The sequence below is a fragment of the Myotis lucifugus genome, unplaced genomic scaffold (genome assembly GCF_000147115.1).
Source record: "Myotis lucifugus unplaced genomic scaffold, Myoluc2.0 scaffold_28, whole genome shotgun sequence".
NCBI lineage: Eukaryota > Metazoa > Chordata > Mammalia > Chiroptera > Vespertilionidae > Myotis > Myotis lucifugus.
Genome location: NW_005871076.1, coordinates 5,797,368 through 5,820,209, shown reverse-complemented (window position 1 = coordinate 5,820,209; position 22,842 = coordinate 5,797,368). Strand labels below are relative to the sequence as shown.

At 39.8% G+C, this 22,842-nt stretch overlaps 1 protein-coding gene across 2 annotated transcripts in view; it reads left to right on the top strand.

Annotated features, from left to right (window-relative positions):
* Nucleotides 1-22,583, top strand: part of UBE2D2 (ubiquitin conjugating enzyme E2 D2) — a 46,043-nt gene extending 23,460 nt beyond the window's left edge. For both annotated transcript variants that reach the window (XM_006086508.3, XM_023752083.1), the window contains 6 exons: nt 3,792-3,855; nt 11,718-11,749; nt 11,829-11,906; nt 11,993-12,098; nt 17,712-17,805; nt 20,925-22,583. In XM_006086508.3, coding sequence (XP_006086570.1) covers nt 3,792-3,855; nt 11,718-11,749; nt 11,829-11,906; nt 11,993-12,098; nt 17,712-17,805; nt 20,925-20,970 — 420 coding nt within the window. In that variant the 3' untranslated portion in view covers nt 20,971-22,583. The remainder of the gene's footprint in view (nt 1-3,791; nt 3,856-11,717; nt 11,750-11,828; nt 11,907-11,992; nt 12,099-17,711; nt 17,806-20,924) is intronic.
* The last annotated feature ends 259 nt before the right edge of the window (nt 22,584-22,842 follow it).

The window sequence follows — 22,842 nt, the reverse complement described above, 5'->3', positions numbered from 1 at the left end:
TCATTGTTCTTTATAGTCAATCTCTCCAACTCCCTCCCTCCCCCCCTCCCCATGAACTATTATTGATGTTTTCTGTCAATATAAATTTGCCTTTTCTTGAATATCGTATCAATGGAATCATACAGAACATAGTCTTTTCTTTTTCAGACTGTAGTCTTTTTATGTCTGACCACTTTCACTTAGCAGAGTGCTTGTGAGATTCATCCATATCTGTGCCTTGAACCAAGGAAGTGTTGAATGAGTGTGTTAAATGTATTAGCCTAAGTTTGGGTTAGGTTTTTTAAGTTATATATTAGCTCATGAAATGGACTAATGAATTTTATATTCATCTTAAATAAATTTAGCTCTCATTGTTAAACCTTGATGTCATTCAGCATGGAAAAAAGTGACTTAATTTGTAACAAAATATTAAGGGTAAGTCACAAGTAAAATTTTATTTAATGAACATGGTAGGACATCAGCATAGCTTGTTCAGTTCAATTTTTTGTTTCAATCCTCACCTGGGGATATGCTCATTGATTTTAGGGGGAAGGGAGGAAGAGAAACATCGATGTGAGAAAGAACATGGTTTGGTTGTTTTCCTTACATGACCTGAACAGGAATGGAACCCGTAACCTTTCAGAGTATGGGACATTGCTCCAACCAACTGAGCCACACCAGCCACAGCCAAATTATATTTTAGTAGCAATCTATTGCTATATTAGGGGGGGAAAAAAGAGTTGTTGTGTTTTAAATCAGGCAAGCATTCTTGGTTGTTCTGACATTTTTTACAAACATTTGGGGATGGGCATTGTATATAGGTTACTTTTTTCTTGAGTTGGGTATGGAATCTTTGTTGTAGAGAGTTACAAAATCCAAAAATTGAGATACTTGAGAAAGTAATTATTGTTAAATCTTTATCTCAATCTCAGCATTTTAAAAAGACAAATTTTATTTCTATACTTTTATGCTTTGTACTCAAGCTTACAGATAGGATAAAACAGAATAATTTAATGTACCAAAATGACTTGGTTGAATAAGTTAACAGAAAGGGCTAACATAACTATGGTACTACAAATGGAAAAGTATATAATACAGTGGGGCCTTGACTTACGAGTTTAATTCGTTCCGTGACGGAGCTCGTAACTCAAATTACTCATATGTCAAATCAAAAAGTGAACGAGTGAGACACGTGATGCTGGGCTGATGTTGTGGCGTTCACTGTGACGTTCGCTGAGCCAACTAGCGGTGGAGTATCTGAAGCTGGCTCGTAACCTGAATTTTAGCTTGCAACTCAAAGCAAAAAATCGGCCGAGAGACGGCTTGTATCTCAAAAAACTCGTTAGTCGGGACACTCGTAAGTCAAGGCCCCACTGTACTTGGAATATTAAAGTCATACCTTTGTTAACTAAGATTCTAACTAGTTTTTATTGTACTTAAAAATATTGAATTTTACTGTTATATTGTAAAAATAAAATCTAAACTAGTCCTTCCCCAGAGCTTGATTTTACCTCAAATACCAAGCCAAAGGGAAAGGGAATACAGTATGATTTCCTGCGTTGAATTTTTTTAGGCATCTCCACACAGTAAAAAAATCTCAAGTTTGTGGGCTCTTATGTTAAAACTAGAGGCTCGGTGCACAAGATTTGTGCATTTGGGTGGGTGGGGTTCCTTCAGCCCGGCCTGCACCCTCTTGCAGTCTGGAAGCCTTTGGGGGATGTCCGACTGATGGCTTAGGCCTGCTCCCCAAAGCGGGCCTAACTTGGCAGTTGGACATCCTTAGCCCTGCCGTGGAGGCGGGAGAGGCTTCTGCCACCGCTGCTGCGCTCACCAGCCGTGAGCCCGACTCAGGGCTTCTGGCTGAGCAGCGCTCCCCCTGTGGGAGCACACTGATCACCAGGGGGCAGCTCCTGCGTTGAGCGTCTGCCCCCTGGTGGTCAGTGCATGTCATTGCCACCAGTCGTTCTGCTATTTGGTCGATATGCATATTAGCCTTTTATTATATAGGCCTAGAGGCCCGGTGTACGAATTCGTGCACATTGAAAGGATATTAATTAGAAGAAATATTTTAATATCACTATTCGCCTTTTTTCTATAATGGAAGTGTCAACCAAATTCACGATCGACAATGACAGATGAAAACACATGTGTGAGATTGGCACCAGTGAGAGCTTTATATCTATATATATAAAAGCCAAAGTGACCGAACGAACAGTCGACCGGTTGCTATGATGCACACTGACCACCAGGGGGCAGACGCTCAATGCAGGGGCTGCACCCTGGTGGTCAGTGTGCTCCCATAGCCAACCTTCCGCGGTCCCCCCGGCCGGCTGGCCCTGATCACTCCGATAGGGACTAGGTGGTCCCAATGGGTCCTGATTGCCGGCCAGGCCGAGGGACCCTACCTGTGCACGAATTTGTGCACTAGGCCTCTAGCATATAGATAAACTTGTTTAATTAGACCTGCTCTCTGATTTAGCTAAACTTTTTCCAGCCCAGTGAAGCACCCCAACTTCTCTTTCAGGTAGTTGTCAGCAACACAGCAGTAAATATCAACATGAAGCAGATTATTATTGCAGATCACACAGGGAGAACAAAGGGTGAAATATATAACTGTAGCAGTGTTTGACTATATTCTGCCCAGTGAGAAAACCTGAAGTCATTTTCAAGTTCCACCATTTCTTTTCAGTCGGGTCAAGTTTTTAAAATTTCTAAATCTCCGTTTTCTGGCTAATGAAAAGAAAATAGGATTCTATCGAGTCTCCTATCTACCTACTCCAGGACTTCTGTGAGGATCAAATGAGATGAGGAACGTGAAAACACTTCACAGACATTTTGTTAAAGTGTAAAATGTTTGCACTTGGCTATAAAGCAAGTCGTATTCCTGGGCTGAAGAATATCCAAGGAGGCTAGTCGCTAGGGAGAGGAAGCCGGGTGTTGCTAAGTGACGTCATTACCCGTTGCCCATAGCCACCATTTCTGCGCTGGGCTGGGCTGGGCTGTGGGCTGCATTTTGCGCCATGGGGTCTTGGCAGCGTTGGCTGCGATTTGGTGGGCTGTTGCTCAGGGGTGGTGGTGGGGCCTGTATCCCACTTGGGGAAGCTGAGTGTTGCTTTGTCAGCATGGCAGGTCTGTGGTGCCATTTCTTTGTAAATGGCCAGTGCATGTCACAGCAGCTCCTGCATTGAGCGTCTGCCCCACTGGTGGTCAGTGCGCATCATAACGACTGGTCAGACGGTCGGAGGGACACTTAGCAAATTAGCCTATTATATATATATATATATATATATATATATATATATATATATATATATATATAGCCAAGAAGCTAGCATCTGGTTGTAGAACATTACAACAGATAGACGTCTCTGATTATAAAACTTTATGACAGGTCTTATTCAGCCAGCGTTTTTAATGTATCCTTTTTTAAGTTTTGTTCTACGATCTTTGTAACCCTGGTAGTAGATATCATCTGAAAACATCAATATCTTGTTAGATGGTCTCATATAATTTGGAATATTTATGATTTCAAGAGCTTTAAATGTAACCTTATAGTTTTGTGACTCTAGTCACATAATCATGTTTACCTTATATTTACATACTGAACTGTAAGCAAAAATGATCCATTATTTAAAACATACATGTGTACTTAAGAATCTAAAATACTTTAACCTATCCACCCCACTCTGACTCTGAAGGAGTGCTTCCAAAAGAGCTGTACTGGTGAGACAGAGAATATTGTAATAGTGAAAAATTGTATTAATGGGTAACAGATTTATGTTGAATACATTTCTTCTTTCTCCTTTCTTAAGGAATTGAATGACCTGGCACGGGACCCCCCAGCACAGTGTTCAGCAGGTCCTGTTGGAGATGATAGTAAGTATTTAGAAGGAATAATAGAGTAAAAGAGTACAATAACTTGCCTCTGGGAACTTGAGAACTGATGAATTACCTCTCCTAAGGTTATTTTGGGTGAAGGATAATTTTGCTTTAGGAAAGAGGTAGTGTTTACCCTTACTTGTCCATGAAAGATGCAGTTCTATGTATATCCCATCATCTTCTGTATTGTTCATTACATTTTGAACCTCTTTTGCCAGACAGTGTCTGTGTAATTTATTCTGACCCCTTCCTATCTATCTTTCACCCCATCTGTGTATTTTTTTTTCTTTTAATCCTCACCTGAGAACATGCATAAAGAGGAAGGGAGAGAGAGAGAAACATTGATCAGTTGCCTTCTGTTTGTGCCCCAACTGTGCCCTAACTGGCAGTCTAAACTAGCAACCCAGGTATGTGCCCTGACCAGGAATCAGACTGGCAACCCTTCTGTGCACAGGATGATGCTCAACCAACTGAATCACTCCATCTGGGTATTTTGGGGTATAATATTAGTACAACTAGGTATTGCTCTTTAAGATAATACTAAGGATGATTGTGTGTATATGCATGTGTCTGTCTTTCTACTGGATCATACTTGTAAAGATGGGTACAATTTGCTTATTTTGTTATATTTTTTTAATCCTCACCCGACGACTTTTTTCTCACTGATTTTTAGAGAGAGAAGGGAAGAGGAAGGGAGGAAAGCAGGGGGGGCGGTGGGAGAGAGAGAGACAGACAGACAGACAGACAGACACATTGGTGGTTGCCTCCTGTATGCGCCCAGTGATCAAGCCCACAACTGAAGTACGTGCCCTTTACCGGGAATCAAACCCTTGACCCTATGATTCACGGGCTGACGCTCTAATCATTAAGCATACTGGCCAGAGCCAGTTTGCTTATTTTTAATGTCCAATGTATCTGCTTAATCCTGTCTAAAATAATTTATTAAATCTTACCACATAGTGTTGGATAATAATTTTTCTTTCATTCCACTTTGTCTCAACATAGCTTCCCCCCCCCCCCCCCCGTATACCATCATCTAGCCTTTTTTAAAGTGAAGATAAGTGAATAAGACTGATTATTTTTTTACACAAGACTCACAAAAAAATGAAACATTTAGCAATTAGAAAAAATGAGCATACTTGGAAACATTTGTGTAAGAGAAGTAGATTGTGCTTAAGACAAGTAAACGTGAAGTTATATATTATCTTGTGTTTAAAACCTATTTTTTCCTGATATTTCTTAAGAATTGTGTTTGTAGCTCTTGCTGGTGTGACTCAGTTGGTTGAGCCGTCCTCTGATATACCATGAAGTCACTGGTTCGGTTTGATGTCAGGGCACATGCCCAGGTTGCAGGCTCGATCCCCAGTAAGGGGTGTTCAGGAGACAGCCAATAGATGTTTTTCTCTCCCTCTCCTTTCCTCTCTCTAAAAATCAATAAAAACATACAAAAAAATGTTGTTTTTAGTTTGCTAAATCCATAAGAATCAAAGCAAGGCCCTATTATAAGGATTGCTTTACAGATAAACAGATAGATGTTATCCTATATAATAAAAGCCTAATATGCTAAGTGTCTGGTCATCTGGTTGTTCAACCAAAGTGTAATATGCTAATGATATGCTGCTCAACTGCTTGCTATGACATGCACTGACCACCAGGGGGCAGACACACTGACTGGTAGGTTAGCTTGTTGCTGGGGTCCAGCTGATCAGGACTGAGTGAGATGAGCCAGAGACACCTGGAGCCCTCCTGCGGTCCCTCCCCGGCTGGCCAACCTCCCACATCCCTCCCTGACCCCGATCGTGCACCAGTGGGGTCCCTCACCCTGGCCTGCGCCCTATCACAATCCAGGACCCCTTGGGGGATGTCGGAGAGCCGGTTTCAGCCTGATCCTGCAGGCCAGGCCAAGGGACCCCACTGGTGCACGAATTCATGCACCAGGCCTCTAGTAAAGTATAAGACCAAGTGCATGTGATGAAAAATCCCATTTACATTATTATATTTAGACCTGTCCAGTATGAATAACTATGGTACTTGATACTAAACAGGATAGGCCAAATACTTAAACAAATGTTATCTCATTTAAGCTTCACAATAATAGTTTGGGTGAGTGGAGTTAGAAGTTGTAAATTACTTTAGAAAAAAATCTAGTGAGAGGCTCATAGAGGTTCCCAGAGTAGTCTCATATTTAGGTTTTCTGATTCTAGTTGTCATTCCACAGTATTATATAGTGTACCTGCATTTGTATGCTCTTTCGAAAGTGGTTTTACTTAAAACAAATTCCTCAAAGTTGAGAATAGCTAATCTTTACTTGAAAGTGTTTGAAGTCTGGGGATTAAATTTCATTTTTTAAGTTCTCTTCGGTGTGCTTAAGTAATTTTCCTTTGCTTCTAAACTAGTTAATACTATCACATTTCTTTCTCAGATAGAAAACTTGTTACCTGAGAAAGTTAAATAAAACTCCCAAAGTATAAGCAATAAAAGAAAAAGAAAGAAGAGAAATTAGAATCCATCAAAATTTAAAATCTAGGTGCTGCAATTGCTATCTTTAAGAAAGCAAAAAGACACAGTATGGGAGGGAAATTTTGCAGGTCATAATTTCTGATAAGGCATATTTATCCAAAATCTATATATATAAAAAGGCAGTGTCTGTCACGACCAGGATGACCAAAGGACCAACTGGTCACCTTCCCCCAGCCCATAGGGGACTAGCGAGCTGTGGTGGGTGGCCAGCAGCTCGCGCTGGGCCAGCCCCTATCTTCCCCCTGCTGGCAGCGCAGCGGACCCCATGCCAGGCGGAGGCAGAAGAGGCGCATCCCACACCCCGCCAGGTTCTCAGACCCCCGCGCCAGCATCGAAGCCTCAGATGCCAGTGCTTTGTTATCCGCCACAACTCCGTGGCCCCGGCGCTGCCTGGGCAGTTTTGCACGCCTCACCTATTCAGCCCGGGGCCAGTTTCTCCATCTACTCTTGCCACCTGCTGCCTGCCCGCCGCTCAGACACCTGAGCCAGGACTCCCTGCAGGGCAGGCCCAGTCGCTCCTTCCCACCCACAAGGGTCTAGCGGCCTCGGCAGCACCTGAGCCCACGACCTGCCTCTGGGAGGGTGGGTCTGGGCTAGGGATCCACAGCCCCTCCTCCACAACATCCCACCCAGCAGTGGGGGAGGGGGCAGCCTCCCTCCTTTCCAGCTCCATCCCAGCACAGAGGCTGGGGCGTGTCTCTACCCCCAATACCCTCCAAAACCCTGGGAAGAAGTGCCCGCCCACCCAGCCAGGACCAGTGCCTCAGGCTCCCTACCCTTGCCAGCTGCACCCCGCCTCGCCAGTGGCAGCCGCTCCCCTCAGCCATCAGCCCACCAGCAGGGGAGGGGTTGAGGAGGGAAACTGTTGGTGCAACTCTGTCTAGTTCAGCCGGCTCTCCCGTGTGCCTCTCCCGTGTGCCTCCCTGCTCCGCCTCTGCCGAGGGGACCCTGCCCCTTATGCCCCTTTGTCATGGTCTCCGCCATCTTGGGAAGGTCAACGCCCCGCTTACTGCTGAAGCTTCAGGCAGTAGATGCCCTGCGGTCGCCATGACAAAGAGGTCATGGAGTGTCAAGACACTGCCTCTGGTTGAAGCAGGTGCTGTGGGAGCAAAGGAACCAAAAAAAAAAAATGGTTATGTACAACAGCCATCTAACTCCACACGGGGTGTACGAATTAGTTGTTGTTAGAACCGAATTTAGTACTGGTGTGCCCCATTTTAAGCAGACGCCCCCAAATAGACTTACCATGTTGATAATTCACTTTACTACAGAAAGAATGCACAAAGATTCTTGAAATAAGCAAAATATTTTGCACCTCACAGTCCGAAATGTTTAAACATCATTAAAAATAATCTCTATGAGTAAAGGGAGTTGATATTAACAAAATCTAATATACCCAATTCAAAATGTCATTCAGAAATGCATCTACTATGTAAAATCAAAGTATGGGATCTAGTGTTTGGGAAAAGCAACTTTACTCCGCTCTACCTGCTCATCCCCTCAGCCTTATGCTTTGCACAAAAGTCTCAAAGGGATGGAGCAGAAGGAAAAGTAATGCCTCATAGCACTGAAATGTATCAGTTTCTTTAACAAATATTTATAAAAGTTGTATTAACTTTGTGCCTGTATTATAGAAACACAATATAGCTCTGTCCCTATCTTCAAAGGACTTAAAGTCTCTGTGAGTTCCCAGTAAGGTAAACCCGTAAACAGCCAAAGGAGGAGCAGGTTCCAATACAATTCTTATAAAAATTACTGAGTAAAAAACTGTCCTCACTCTCCCTCTAGAACAAGAATTAAAAGGAGCAAATAAATATAATGAATGAATCCAAACTCCTTTGGGGACCCCAACCTTCAGGGACTAACACAGGTTTTGTGAGGCCTAAAGTTTACTGAACCTGAAGGACTAATTTTAAGGGGGGAGATTTTTTTTAAATAAGGTTCAAAAATGACTTTATTTAGAATAAGAAAATAAATTACAAATAACTGTAGGCTTGGGGAATCTGCCCCTTTTTCTTTTAAATCATTTCAGGCAGGTTATCCAAAATGCTGCTGGTTGCAACTTGCTTGCTCTCTCCCCCAGAACAAATCCAGCCCTCACAGGGGCTCTGAAGCTTCCTTAGCTTTACCATAAAAATAAAAAAATAAAAATAAAAAACATTTCAACAACACTCCTTTCTGGACAAAATTCTTTCTTTTTAAATTTTTTAATTTTATCAAAGTAGTAAATACATAGTTCATAATGTATCTTTTTCCTAATAGGTGTGTAGTGTAGTGGTAAATGATTGTTGTTTTTATTCTATTGTTGACACTATTATAGATGTCTCCCATTTCCCCCCCTTTACCCTCCTCTACCCAGCCCCTCCACCTCTGGCCATCACCACACTTTTGTCTCTGTCCATCTCCCTCCCCTCTGATCTCTGTCAGTCCCTCCCATCCTATATAATAAAAGGCTAATATGCAAATCGACCAAATGGTGGTGCAACTAGTCGCTATGATGCACACTGATCACCAGGGGGCAGACGCTCAATGCAGGAGATGCCCCCTGGTGGTCAGTGCACTCCCACAGGGGGAGTGCTGCTCAGCCAGAAGCCCTGAGCTGGGCTCATGGCTGGCAAGCGCTACAGCGGTGGCGGGAGCCTCTCCCGCCTCCGTAGCAGAGCTAAGGGTGTCTGACTGCTGGCTTAGGCTCGCTCCCCTGAGGGCTCCTGGACTGCGAGAGGGCACAGGCCAGGCTGAGGGACCCCGGCCATATGCACGTTGGGGGCGACCAGGCAGGCAGGCAGAGGCAGTTAGGGGCGATCAGGCAGGCAGAGGAGCAGTTATAGGGGCATTAAGCAGGCAGACAGGTAGTGATTAGGAGCCAGTGGTCCTGGATTGTGAGAAGGATGTCCGACTGCCGGTTTCTGGCAGTCCGACATCCCCCAAGGGGTCCCAGATTGGAGAGGGTGCAGGCTGGGCTGAGGGGACCCCCCCCTCCCCACCCCTATGCACGAATTTTGTGTACCGGGCCTCTAGTATATTTATAAAAACTGAAACTCAACAATATAACCAATCCAATTTTAAAATGGGTAAAGGATCTGAATAGACATTTCTTCAAAGAAAATACGCAAGTGGCCAATAAAGCACATGGAAAGATGCTCAACATCATTCGTCATTAAGGAAATGCAGATTTCACTTTATACCCAATAGGATAGCTAGAATAAAAAAGGCAAATACAGTGGAACCTCATTTCTTGAACATCTCCCATCTCAAACAATTCACTTCTCAACTGACAACCCTTTTATGCTGATACCTGTATGATCAGTCACGCACCTCTTAGGTGACAGACAAAGAGAATGCACGAATATGAATCAATTTACCACTGTTAAAATTTCAGGATATTGTGCTGTGAATATTTTCATGTTTTTTTGCTTTTGTTGCTGCTTATAATTATTGTTAAATTTTCAATTTTTACGGTTCATTTCCTTTTCGTTAATTTTCATTTACATTTCATGTTCTTTTTGTTTTTAAAGTGTTTATAGGTTAAACAGTAAGTGGAGATGTACTATATATAAGAAAGGTTAAAATAGGGAACCATTGGGGGGTCTGGAATGGCTTAATTCAATTTACATTATTTCTAATGGGGAAAAATGATTCGGTTTTTGAATGGCCTTCCGGAATAAATTAAGTTCAAGAAATTAGGTTCCACTGTAATACCAAGTGTTGATGAGCAGGTGGAGAAATTGGAACCTTCATACATTGCTGATTAGAACACAAAAACGGTACAGCCAATTTGGAAAACAGTCTGGCAGGTCCTCAAAACATTACACATATGTGACCCAGTGAGTTCACTCCTTAGGTATATATCCAAGAGAAATGAAAACATATTCACACAAAAACTTGTGCGTAAGTGTTCATAGAAGCATTATTTATAATTGCCAAAAAATGTGAACATCCCAAATATCCAACAACTGATGAAGGGATAAACAAAATGTATATACATACAATGGAATATTATTCGGCCACAAAAGGAGTGATCCCCAGCAGAGGGTATGCAGGAGGCAGCGATCAATGTTTCCATCTTTCTCTTTTCCCCTCTCTCTAAAAATCAATAAAATCATATTTTTTAAAAAGTTGATTGGCAGAAAATGAGTAGTCTAAGAAGGGAAGCCTCAGCAATACCTGTCCTTCATTTTTAAAAAAATATATTTTATTGATTTTTTACAGAGAGGAAGGGAGAGGGAGAGAGAGTCAGAAACATTGATGAGAGAGAAACATCGATCAGCTGCCTCCTGCACACCCCTCATTGGGGATGTGCCCACAACCAAGGCACATGCCCCCGACCGGAATCGAACCCGGGATCCTCCAGTCCGCAGGTCAACGCTCCATCCACTGGGCCAAACTGGCCAGGGCATGTCCTTCATTTTTAATTCCTAATAAACAGGCTGCTATTTTTGGGTTCAGGCCTCAATGAGGAGCAAAAAAATCATAGTCATAGTTTCACATGCAGAGGTAGAGGATTTGGACTGACATTCCATTGGATTTTCATATGACTTCTTAGTTTTCACATTTCCTCCTTGTGACAGCCTAGCTGGTTTGGGTTGTTCACATGTAATCTCAGTGATGACTTACCTTAGTTTGCCAAGATCTTAGTATGAATGTTAAGTGCTGAGTAGCTTCCTTGTAAGTGAAAACTCTGGCTTTTTGGTCTCTATACTGTACTTAGTTTTAGTTAAACCACTGTTGAAATGGAACAAGCGTCATTTTTTGCTGTTTGAAGAGAATATTTCATTATTATGCAACTTTATAATTTCTTTGGCTTATCCTTAGAGCTTATAATCAAGCTTTAAGCTTTCAGCTAATGTTTTCTTTTTTTATTGTGAAACCAATAATTCTAAGCATCTACACAGAGAGCTTTTAGAAATTGTTTCTCATTTGTAAAAATTATTCTTTCCTAATTTGAGTATTATCTACTTTGGAGTAAATTATATATATATGTCTTGGGGAAATGATATAACACATCAAAGAATTGAATTTTTTGGCTCTTTTTTACCCTTTGAGGTGAGGAAATATCTGTTTAAAAGTGGAACTTTGAAGCTTGTCAAGAATTCTGTCTCCTTGACATGAATTTTCATGTTTCAGCCCAAATACTTTTTCATTGAGCACCTTACCAGTGTGCTAGACCATGCTAGACCTTTTTCTCACTTCAGGCTCAAAAAATTTGATTTAGAGATTCTTCATCCTGCCTAAGACTCATCATATTGCTTATAAATGAACTGAGATTAAATGAGGAATGTTATGATGTAGGTACAGTGTGGATATTGCTTCATGGTAATTTTGTTGTTGTTCTTTTCCAGTGTTCCATTGGCAAGCTACAATAATGGGGCCAGTAAGTATTCACATTAATTTCAGAATAAATAGTTTATGTAATTGATTCATTTTAATCCCACTTTTCTTGTTATCAACAGAACGACAGTCCCTATCAGGGTGGAGTATTTTTCTTGACAATTCATTTCCCAACAGATTATCCCTTCAAACCACCTAAGGTAATTGGGATATGTTAATTGCTTTTCATGTGTTTCCTATGATACTAATAAACCAGTTTACAAAATTTTTTTTCTTTTTTCTATAGGTTGCATTTACAACAAGAATTTATCATCCAAATATTAACAGTAATGGCAGCATTTGTCTTGATATTCTGCGGTCACAGTGGTCTCCAGCACTAACTATTTCAAAAGGTAATGGAATGGGTATTCAATATCAAGATAAAGGAACTGTGTTTTAAAAGTCTTTTTAAGGTTATTTTTAAAAATTACTTATATTTATTTTAAGAGGAAGTAGCAATTCCCCTTATTTTTGAATAGATCTTGAGACCAATGGCAAGCATTGGATTTTCAAGTATATATATTTCTTTGTGTTGTGACTATTGTGTTCATTTTGCTATTCTAAATGCTATAGGTTGGAAAATAAATTTTTATTTGAGCTTCTTAACAATCTTTGGTATCTAGTTGCCTGTGTATTGATTTCAGAGAGGAAGGGAGAAGGAGAGAGATAGAAACATCAATGATGAGAGAGAATCATTGATTGGCTGCCTCCTGCACACCCCACACTGGGGATGGAGCCCGCAACCCAGGCATGTGCCCTTGGTCGGAATCGAACCTGGGACCCTTCAGTCAGCAGGCTGACGCTCTATCCACTGAGCCAAGCCAGCTAGGGCATTTTATTTGAGCTTCTTAACAATCTTTGGTATCTAGTTGCCTGTGCATTTGAAAATGTATAGAGAAAGTTAGTTACTAATTTTGTGATGAAAGATCCAGTAGCTCTTTATTTTTTATTTTTTTAAAATATATTTCTTTATTGATTTCAGAGAGGAAGGGAGGAGAGAGATTGAAACATCAATGATGAGAGAGAATCATTGATTGGCTGCCTCCTGCACACCCCACACTGGGAATGGAGCCCGCAACCCAGGCATGTGCCCTTGGCCGGAATCGAACCTGGGACCCTTCAGTCCGCAGACCAACGCTCTATCCTCTGAGCCAAGCCGGCCAGGGCCCAGTAGCTCTTTAAATAAGACATAATTAATTGCATGAGTAGATGGATTTTTTTTTTCACATTATAACATTTTTATTTATTTTTCAGTTACAGTTTACATTCAGTATTATTTTGTATAAGTTTCAGGTGTACAGTACAGTGGTTAGAGATAATCATATACTTCACAAAGTGGTCCTCCTGATATTTCAAGTACTCACCTGGCACCATACATGGTTATTACAATATTATTGACTATATTCCCCATGCTGTACTTTATATTCCTGGAACTGTTTTGTGACTACAAATTTTTAGTTCTTAAGCCTTTTTTACCTAGCCCCGGGATTTTTTTTTTTATGTCAGTGAGCTGATTGGGTAGTTAATAAACATTATCTGATGTGTTGATTTGAAATTGTGCAACCCTTCAATATCATACCTTTAATCACAAGTGGATTAAAGTTGTCAAAATACAAATATAAGCCATAGGCCATCCTATATGATAAAAGCCTAATATGCTATGTGTCCAGTCTTCTGGTCATCCATTCAATCAATCAAAGCATAATATGCTAATGATATGCTAAGGCTGCTCAACCGCTCACTATGACGTGCACTGACTACCAGGGGGCAGACGCTCCGACCAGTAGGTTAGCTTGCTGCTGGGGTCCAGCCAATTGGGACTGAGCAAAACAGGCCAGACACGCCCTGGAGCCCTCCCATGGTCCTTCCCCTGCTGGCCAACCTCCCGCATCCCTCCCTGGCCCCAATTGTGCACCAGTGGGGTCCCAAGGCCTGGCCTGCGTCCTCTTGCAATCCAGAACCCCTCAGGGGATATCGGAGAGCTGGTTTCGGCCTGTTCCCACAGGCCAAGCTGAGGGACCCCACTGGTGCACAAATTCATGCACCGGGCCTCTAGTAAATAAGGTAATGGGCTAATATGTTTACAATACAAATAACATATATAAATCAGTAAGAGAAAAAAACCTATATTCCAATGGATGAGAGGACAGAAAGGAACAAAATAAAGAAATGAAAATTAAATATAGTTCCCATTATTCACTTTTTTAATTAACAGAGATCTTTCCAAAAGAAAACTAAATGCTGATAAAGTACATTACAATGAGTGTTCATATACTACAGAAGCATAGGTTTGTCTAGCCCAGGATGTATTAAGAGATGAGATTTAGTAATTAATACCCTCTGACCCAATAATTCTGGTTTTATTCATTTGTATTAAGAAAACAACCCCAAATAATGAAAAAGCATTGTGTGCAAGTACATTTGTGACAGTGCTATTTATTTCTGAAAATTAGGAATTATTTATAGGCCCAACCATAGAGGAAGAAATAAATCAGTTCTAACACGTGCATTTAAAGGAGGATTGATCCTTACAAATATTGTGAAAATGGGGAAATGCTGTGTTTGAAAAAAGCAGAAAAGATAAAATTAATATACACTGTAACTTAAGTTATATGGAAAAGTATATTAAATAGCTACAAAGAAACATTTTGTGTATCTGGGTGCTGAAATTTGATGTATAAAAATATTTTTGTTTTCTATCTTATAGTTTATCATTTCTTTAATGTACACATTTAGACAAGAGGAAGCATAGTTTCATGTTAAAGAACATAGATTCATTCTGGTTTTAACTACCCATATTCAGATATCAGCTTCACCTCTTATTAAATGAGACTTAAGACAACTAAGTTTCTGCTCTCTTTCATCTATAGAATAGGGATGATAATTACTATTTCATGGTTATTACGAAGATTGAAAAAGCAAAAATGCACAATTAACTGATTCTTTATAAGTAAAATAACTGGGATAAAGGTACTATTGTAAAAAGTGTATATTTGTCATGTTATAACTATTATAAGACTTGTATACTCTGACATTAATTTTTCAAAGGAAACAACTCTGGGGCATTAAATTAAAATTTGGAGGGGTTCTAGGCAAACATAAAAACAAAGAACTAGAGGACCACGTTTTTAAAAATTGTAACTGAAATAGTTTTTCAAGATAAGTGGCCTCTTTTCTTTTTGTAGGCCCCTTGCACGTCATGGGCTACTTGTGAAAGTGTTCATATACTTTTCTTGTGACTTCCTGGCCTGCTTGCTCTTCATTCACAAAGTAGCAGTTAGCAGTAGAGAAATAAATCTAGTAAAGTAATGGGACCAAGAGAGGTGGAATAGTTTGTGTGTGTGTGTGTGTGTGTGTGGAAGTGGGGACGTCTGTATAGCTGAAATTGTTACCACAGATTTCTTTCCCTTCCTCTTCTGTGCCTAGTGTTGATTTTTCAGTTATTCTCAATCATAAGGGCTGCTAGTTTTATTAGACTTAATGTTCCTTCTATCTGGGTAGCTATCTTTTAAAATCATTGAGGTGCCATTTTAGTGAATTTGATTATATCAGGGTATCTAGGTTTAATGTTTTAATGATTCCCTTTTGTAAATGGAATGTATGAGCAAGCAATTCTGCGAAAGACCTGAGTCTTGTGTGTAAAAATAATTTTTTCCTCCTTTTTCTTTTGTTAATCCTCACCAGAGGATTTTTTTTTTCCCATTGATTTTTAGTGGAAGGGAGAGGGGGGAAGTAAGAGAGAGAGAGACAGACAGACAGACAGACAGACATCGATTGGTTGTAGCACAAGTATGTGCCCTTGACAGGGAATCAAACCTACAATCCTTCAGCGCTCAGGCCAACGCTCTAACCACTGAGAAATACCAGTCAGGGCAATTTTTCCTTTAATGTAGTCTGCTTTCAAGGGCCATAATTTTGACTCGAATTTCTCTCCACTTTGACTATATATGTTAGATATCTAAATATATTGAAAACTTAAGCAGATAAATGTGCCATAAAGCCTCTTTGTTATATGTTTTTAGAACTGGAAGTGACTATGGGTTATGACACTAATGAAAATGAATATATACAGATGAAGATGTATACATAGGTGAAAAATTAGTTATTTCAGTCAAGAGTCTATGCAGGTTGTAGAAATAGGAGTTAGTCTCTTTACAGTGAAAGAAGGTATAGTGCATTATAAGGCAAAATTAATTTCCTGCGAATTAAAGAACTAAATAGTATACTAAGAATCCTTTTACCAGGTCCAGATAACCACCACTCCAGCTTCCTTTCCTGGAAAGAAAGACAAGTTATTTCTTTAAAATGTATCTTTTAAAATAGCCTTATTGAAATGATCGGAATTGTAAATAAAGAAAATTTGTAGCCCTAGCTGGTTTGGCTCAGTGTCTAGAGTGTCGGCCTATGGACTAAAGGGTCCCGGGTTCGACTCCGGTCAAGGACACATGCCCCAGTTGTGGGCTCAATCCCCAGTGAGGGGCGTGCAGGAGACCGCCGATCAATGATTCTCACCACTGATGTTTCTCTCTCTCTCTCTCCCTCTCCCTTCCTCACTGAAATCAATAAAAAATATATATTAATAAAAAAAATTTATAACTGATACTGTTTTGGTAGTATGTCTAATTTTAGGTGACGAATCAGTTGTACTCTAATTTTAGGTGAAGAATCAGTTGTACTCTTCCCAGTTTGATAGGCTGGACAAGTTTCTTCTTTTTATAGTCAGTAATTTCATGAACATTCAAAAATCTATAACTCCCTGTTGTCATTTCCAGGAAATACATGAAATCTTTCCTAATTGCTGTTAGGATGTTCTGTGCTTGAAGAGGGCATCAGGTGATACACCTGACAATGGGAAGAGAAGATGTTTTGGGAATGCCATCTGCCAGAATTGTGGGCAACAGGAATGAAGAGTCAGAAAACATCTTTCCTGATGTTTTTTATTTTCCATATATTCTTAAGGCAAGGAAATAGCTTTTTTGTTAAACTGAATGATAAAGGGCATGTAAACTTTTTCTTTACCTCTCAGAAGCCCTTGATCTCTACAAAATAGATTTGAAAGGAAAATGAATAAATCCTTTCCTGCTGAATTGATGTTTTGGGAGTAAAGTGGGATCAGAATTATTATCTCTTACTGCCAAACATTAAAGCTGAGTTCTGTTAGTCTCAGAATAGAAGGATTGGGATTTATTTCAGTATACCAGAAGCCACTGGATTTTATGTAATTAGTGGCCTTGGCTTCCTTTTTACATTCAATAATGAATACATAAATTAACAACAAATTTAACAGAGGAAATTGTACTATTGAGATTTTCTGCTATATTCCAGGTTGTCACTGAGGAAATGGCTTAGATGAGATTCTAAATCGTCACTGAAAAGAATTTGAGACTTTAGTAGAAGTATATTGTACCCTCTGTAATAAGTATGGCTAGCCCCATTTGAGGGCAAATACTAGCCTTTATGTTCTTGGACTAAATTGTTTTCAACTGAAAATGAAACAAATCCATTGCATCTGAATGTAATATCTGCCATTGAGAAAGCAGTGATTGTTGGATTTCATGTTGGTTATTTCTGACTAAGAACATTCAGTAGTGTGGTTTCTTTGAATTTTGAAAGCCATTTATTCCTGAACATGGGCTTCTAAAAAATGAAAGTTTATGAGCTCTGAAAAGTGTCATTGGTCTGGGATTTGGAAGACCTGGATTCTAATTTCACTATAATTTACTCACTAATGGGACATTGGGCAAGTCACTTCACCAGCCTGGGCTAACTTCCTTAGGGATTTAAGCATAGAGAAATCTTATTATCTTTATTGATTACTGTAACTATAAAGTTAGGTAGAGCTTAACAAAGCTGCTAGGCACTGCAATATAAATAGATTCTTAGAATTTTCTCATGTGTTGGCACCTCATGTTTCTTTGAATTCTTTGCTTTTATCTTTACTAATTTATATGTTTTCTTCATTATAGTACTCTTGTCCATCTGTTCTCTGTTGTGTGATCCTAATCCAGATGATCCTTTAGTGCCTGAGATTGCTCGGATCTACAAAACAGATAGAGAAAAGTAAGTATGGCCACCAGACAGAAATGTACCTGTGGTAGGGTAGAGATGTTTGTGACTCACATCTTTCTTAACTAAGGGCTGGGTATGGATCAGATATTTAAAATGAAATCCTAATACACTCACCTGGGGATAGAAAAGAGGAGTATTTGCATTGAGTAGCATTATATGTAGATGACACTGATACTTTCTATTGATTTGAGAGAGAGAGAGACATTAATATGTTGTTTCGCTTATTAATGCATTCATTGGTTGGTTTTTATATGTGCCCTGACCAGGGATTGAACCCACAACTTTGGTGTATCGGGCCAATGCTCTAACCAACTGAGCTTCCCAGCCAGGGCTGGTATTATCTCTTAATTATTTCATATGACTCCTACTGTCTCAGCAGCGGTCACCAACCTTTCGAACCTCACAGACCCCCGTGAGGTCTGAAAGGTTGGCGACAGCTGGTCTAGAGAAACTTTTCTGCATTATATTTTCAACAGTTTTATGTCTTCTTGGCTTTTGATATATAACTCATTTTGCATCAAGAGCCCATTTATCTTAGGTATTTGAAAATTAATGGGGAAAGGAAATTGTTTTTCTACCATTTGGTATATTTTTTAAAAAGAAAGAGAATAAATGCCACCAGACATAAAAACCCAAAATTTCCTTCAAAAAAATAAAACTTAATGAAACTTAATGTAGAATTTACATATTTTAGAATTGTACTATGAACTATTAAGAATGGTCAGGATGTCCAAAGAAATAGTAACTAAAAGTATTCTGATCTTTTTCTCTTTTTTTTGGTATATTCATTAAAATAGGAGGAAATAGATGGGGAAAAGTGGATAATTTTCTAAAGTTAAAATATAAAGAATTAAAGATTTATTTAAATCCTTCTGGATAAGAGAGGCATATAGATACAATGTTTGTGTGTGTGTGTGTGTTTTCTTGATCTTCACCCAGGGGTTAGGTTTTTTTAAATTATTATTATTAGAGGAAGGCAAAAGAGGGGGGGGGGGAGAGAGAGAGATAAAGAGAAAGAAAAACATAAATTGGCTGCCTCTTGTACTCCCCCCTCCCCCCCCAGTTGTGGACTGAAACCGCAACCTAGGTATGTGCCCTGACCAGGAATTGAATCTGCAACCTTTTGGTGTATGGGACGGCACTTCACCCAACCGAGCCATACCAGCCAAGGCTAGATACCATATTTTTAGGTGGGGCATTGGGTGATTGTAACAGCAGTTGGTTATTAGTTTAGTTTTGTCTGTATTTAGGTCTGAATAGTCTCTGTAGTTATGTATTTCTGGCTGCATTCAGAATAAAATTAGATCATGCTTTTTTCTATTTGTGAATTTATGCAAATACATTTCTTTTATTGGAGAACCATTTTGTCAACTATCTGGAATTGTGGGCATAACAAAAAGGCATTTCCTAAGCCATTGTGGTTGTAATGTTCAGAAGAACTTGCCTGCATCCCTTTTTATTTATTTTTATCATTTTTTAAATATGTGTTTGTTGTTTATCCTCACCTGAGGATATTTTTCCATTGATTTTTAGAGAGAGTAGAAGGGAGGGGGAGAGACAGAGAGAGAGAAACATCGATGTGACAGACACACATAAATTGGTTGTTCCCACATGGGCCCAAACCAGGGTGGGAATCTAGCCTGCAACCAAGGTACATGCCCTTGACTGGGAATTGAAACTGTGACCCTTCAGTCCATGGTGCCAATGCTGTGTCCACTGAGCCAAACCAGCTAGGGCTAATATGTTTTTATTGATTTCAGAGAGAGGAAGGGAGAGGGAGAGAGAGAGAAACATCGATGGCCTCCTGGAGGTCCCCCCCTTCCACCTCTGCTACTGGGAATAGATCCTGCAACCCAGACATGTGCCCTGACTGGGAATTGAATTGTGATCTCCTGGTTCATGGGTTGACACTCAACCACTGGGCAACACTGGCCGGGCCTGCATCCCTTTTTATTTTTTATTTTATTTTATTTTTTTAAAATATATTTTATTGATATTTTTACAGAGAGGAAGGGAGAAGGATAGAGAGTTAGAAACATCGATGAGAGAGAAACATCGACCAGCTGCCTCCTGCACATCTCCTACTGGGGATGTGCCTGCAACCAAGGTACATGCCCTTGACTGGAATCGAACCTGGGACCTTTCAGTCCGCAGGCCGACGCTCTATCCACTGAGCCAAACCGGTTAGGGCTGCATCCCTTTTTAAATCAAAGAATTGTAGAACCTTTTGGCCTCCTTATTTTACTACTAGAATGTTCTTCTGGAGCAATAGACCTATTCATTTTAGAAACCAAATTGTTAAAATACATTCTGCCAGAACTAGTGATTTTATTGAGGCAGAGGAAATTATTATATCAATTTAATCACTATAAGTATATGATTTCAAGAACCATATAATGTAGAAGTATATAGTTTGAAGAACTCCAAGTAAATGAACAAGGGTTAAAGATCTTTCCTAGAAATAAGTCAAGCAAGTGTAGAATAAGGGTGTGCCAGCAAATGCTAAAATTGAATCAGAACCCTCTATTACAGTGGTTGCCAACCTTTCAGACCTCACGGACCACCAGTAGTCTGCGGACCACCAGTTTGCAACCGCTGCTCTATTAGTAGCATTTTCAGGACATTGTTTTTCTCTTAACAGCTTTTTCCCCCCACTATCATTAAATAAATTAGAAATTTGGGGTAAAAGGTGGTTTTACTTGAATGTACATTTCCCCTCAAGTTATGGGTGTGTGTTTGTTTGTTTGTTTTTGTTCATCCTTACCGGAAGATATTTTTCCCATTGATTTTTAGAGAATGGAAGCATGGTAGGGAGAGGGGGTGGGGGGAGAGAGAGAGAGAGAAACATCAATCAGTTGTCTCCTGCATGCGCTCCTATCAGTGCTGGGGATTGAACCTGCAACCCAGGCACATGCCCTTGACTGGGAATCGAAACTGAGACCCTGTGGTGCTCAGGTCAGCGCTTTAACCACTGGGCACACCTGCCATGGCACTACATGGGTTTTTAATAACACCAGAGAGGATAAAAATGTTACTAAATGGGATAATGAATGATGCCTTCTAACTGACTTCTCACCTGTGTTAAGCTAAGCTTCTCTTTGTGTGTACAGGTACAACAGAATAGCTCGGGAATGGACTCAGAAGTATGCGATGTAATTAAAGAAATTATTGGATAACCTCTACAAATAAAGATAGGGGAACTCTCAAAGAGAAAGTCCTTTTGATTTCCATTTGACTGCTTTCTATGAGCCCACGCCTCATCTTCCCCTGTGCACATGTTTACCTGATACAGCAGTGCTGCGTGTTGTACATACTTCGAACAACAAATAGAAATACTGTACTTCTGTACCAACATTGCCTCCTAGCAGAGAAGTGTGTATGTGACAAGCCAGTTCTTCAGACATAACCTAGGTGTGAGACTAAAAGCTTTCCTATTGACTTAAATTTGGATAACTGCAAGTTGAGGGGTGGTGGGTATGTTGTGTGCTTGGATGGGAAAGAAAAGCTCCACTGACCTGTAGGAGATGTTTTTTAAGTGGAATCCTTTTAAACTCAAAACAGATATGAAAAGCAAGGCGAAGAACATGAAGCTGTTTCTGTATTCATTTTATGCTGAAGGACCTACGTCTTAGGTGAAAGTTATGACCAACCAGATTAAAATCTACCCACATCCTGTATTTTAAGGTCTAAGTTTAACTGGATTGGAGCTATTAGTATATAAAGTGTGATGGGCTTTGTTCCCACCTCTTACATTTCCCCACCCTTTAACCCTCGTCCTTTCAGCCCCTCTTTCTCTCTTCCATATTCTTTGGTTTGTATGTGGTTTCTCAGTTAATACATAGCTAATAGCTCTTATTTTTCTTATGTTTTTAACTACTTAGGTCTTTCTGGATGTAAGGGTGAAAATTCATTTGATGGAAATACTTGTGTATATTTAAAGACCCAGTTGCTCCTCTGGAGCTTGTACGTTCAAGAATGATTAATCTGTGTAATAAACTGATTACTACAGTCATTACATATAATTTTGTGTGAATAGGCTTTTTGATTTTAAGAACTTTATCTAGTTGAGATTAGTGGTGGATTTTCCCCTTATTCTTTAAATGTCCACTGCTTTTCGTTTTCATTTATACTGGTTGCATTTTAAAATCATGAAACAATTCCAGTTTACATAGTAAAAAGGATATCTTGAAAGTAATTTCACTGAACAAGATAAGGGCATAAGCTTAAAAGCTTTTCCATGAAATTTATATGTGTAGTATTCCAGGAACATGACTGTTAAACTAAGAAATTTGCTTTATTAATGAAACCAAGCTTCATTTCACCAAAACCTTGTGACATTCCCTTGGTACATAGGACATAGAACAAAGGCATTGCTATTTGGTAAGTTAAGCTTCTGTGATTGTAAAAGAGCAACATTGACCAAACCTGGGAAACATGAGCACAATCTTGTATTGGAGAGTCTTCATAATTACTTTGCACTAACATTGCAGGATGTTCATTCCATTTTAAATTGTACTGTATGTGGCTTTTTTGAAGTCTTCCCTTGACTCTAGTAAAATGTAGTTTGAAACTTGTAAACAACTGTGTTTGCCAGAAACATCATTCGTGTGAACTAGGCAAGTTACCTTTTTTCCCCTCCTCCTAATCTAATTGTAAACCTGGCCAGCCTGAAGGCCATGGCTGGTGCTCACTAGCCATCAGGTTCTTTCAAATGCATCTTTACACTCTTGCACAAAAATTGAGGAATAAATGTCCACTGCTTTTGGTTTTAAACTTGTTCAACTTGTCTTATCTTCAGTGTCACTATTCTCCCATCTCAGAACTAAAGTGTGACATAACCTGAAAACTATTAAAGTGTTGCATTTTAGCTGCTGGCTACTTATTAGTATTTCTAGCATTCTTGACCTTGCAAAGAAGGTTTGACTGTTAACAGTTGTGGTGAAAGGAGTTAAAATTGAGCTCTAACTTAAAATTATCCTGTATTCTCATTATCGTGGGCAGGTGGGAATTCATCAATTTTTGACTTGC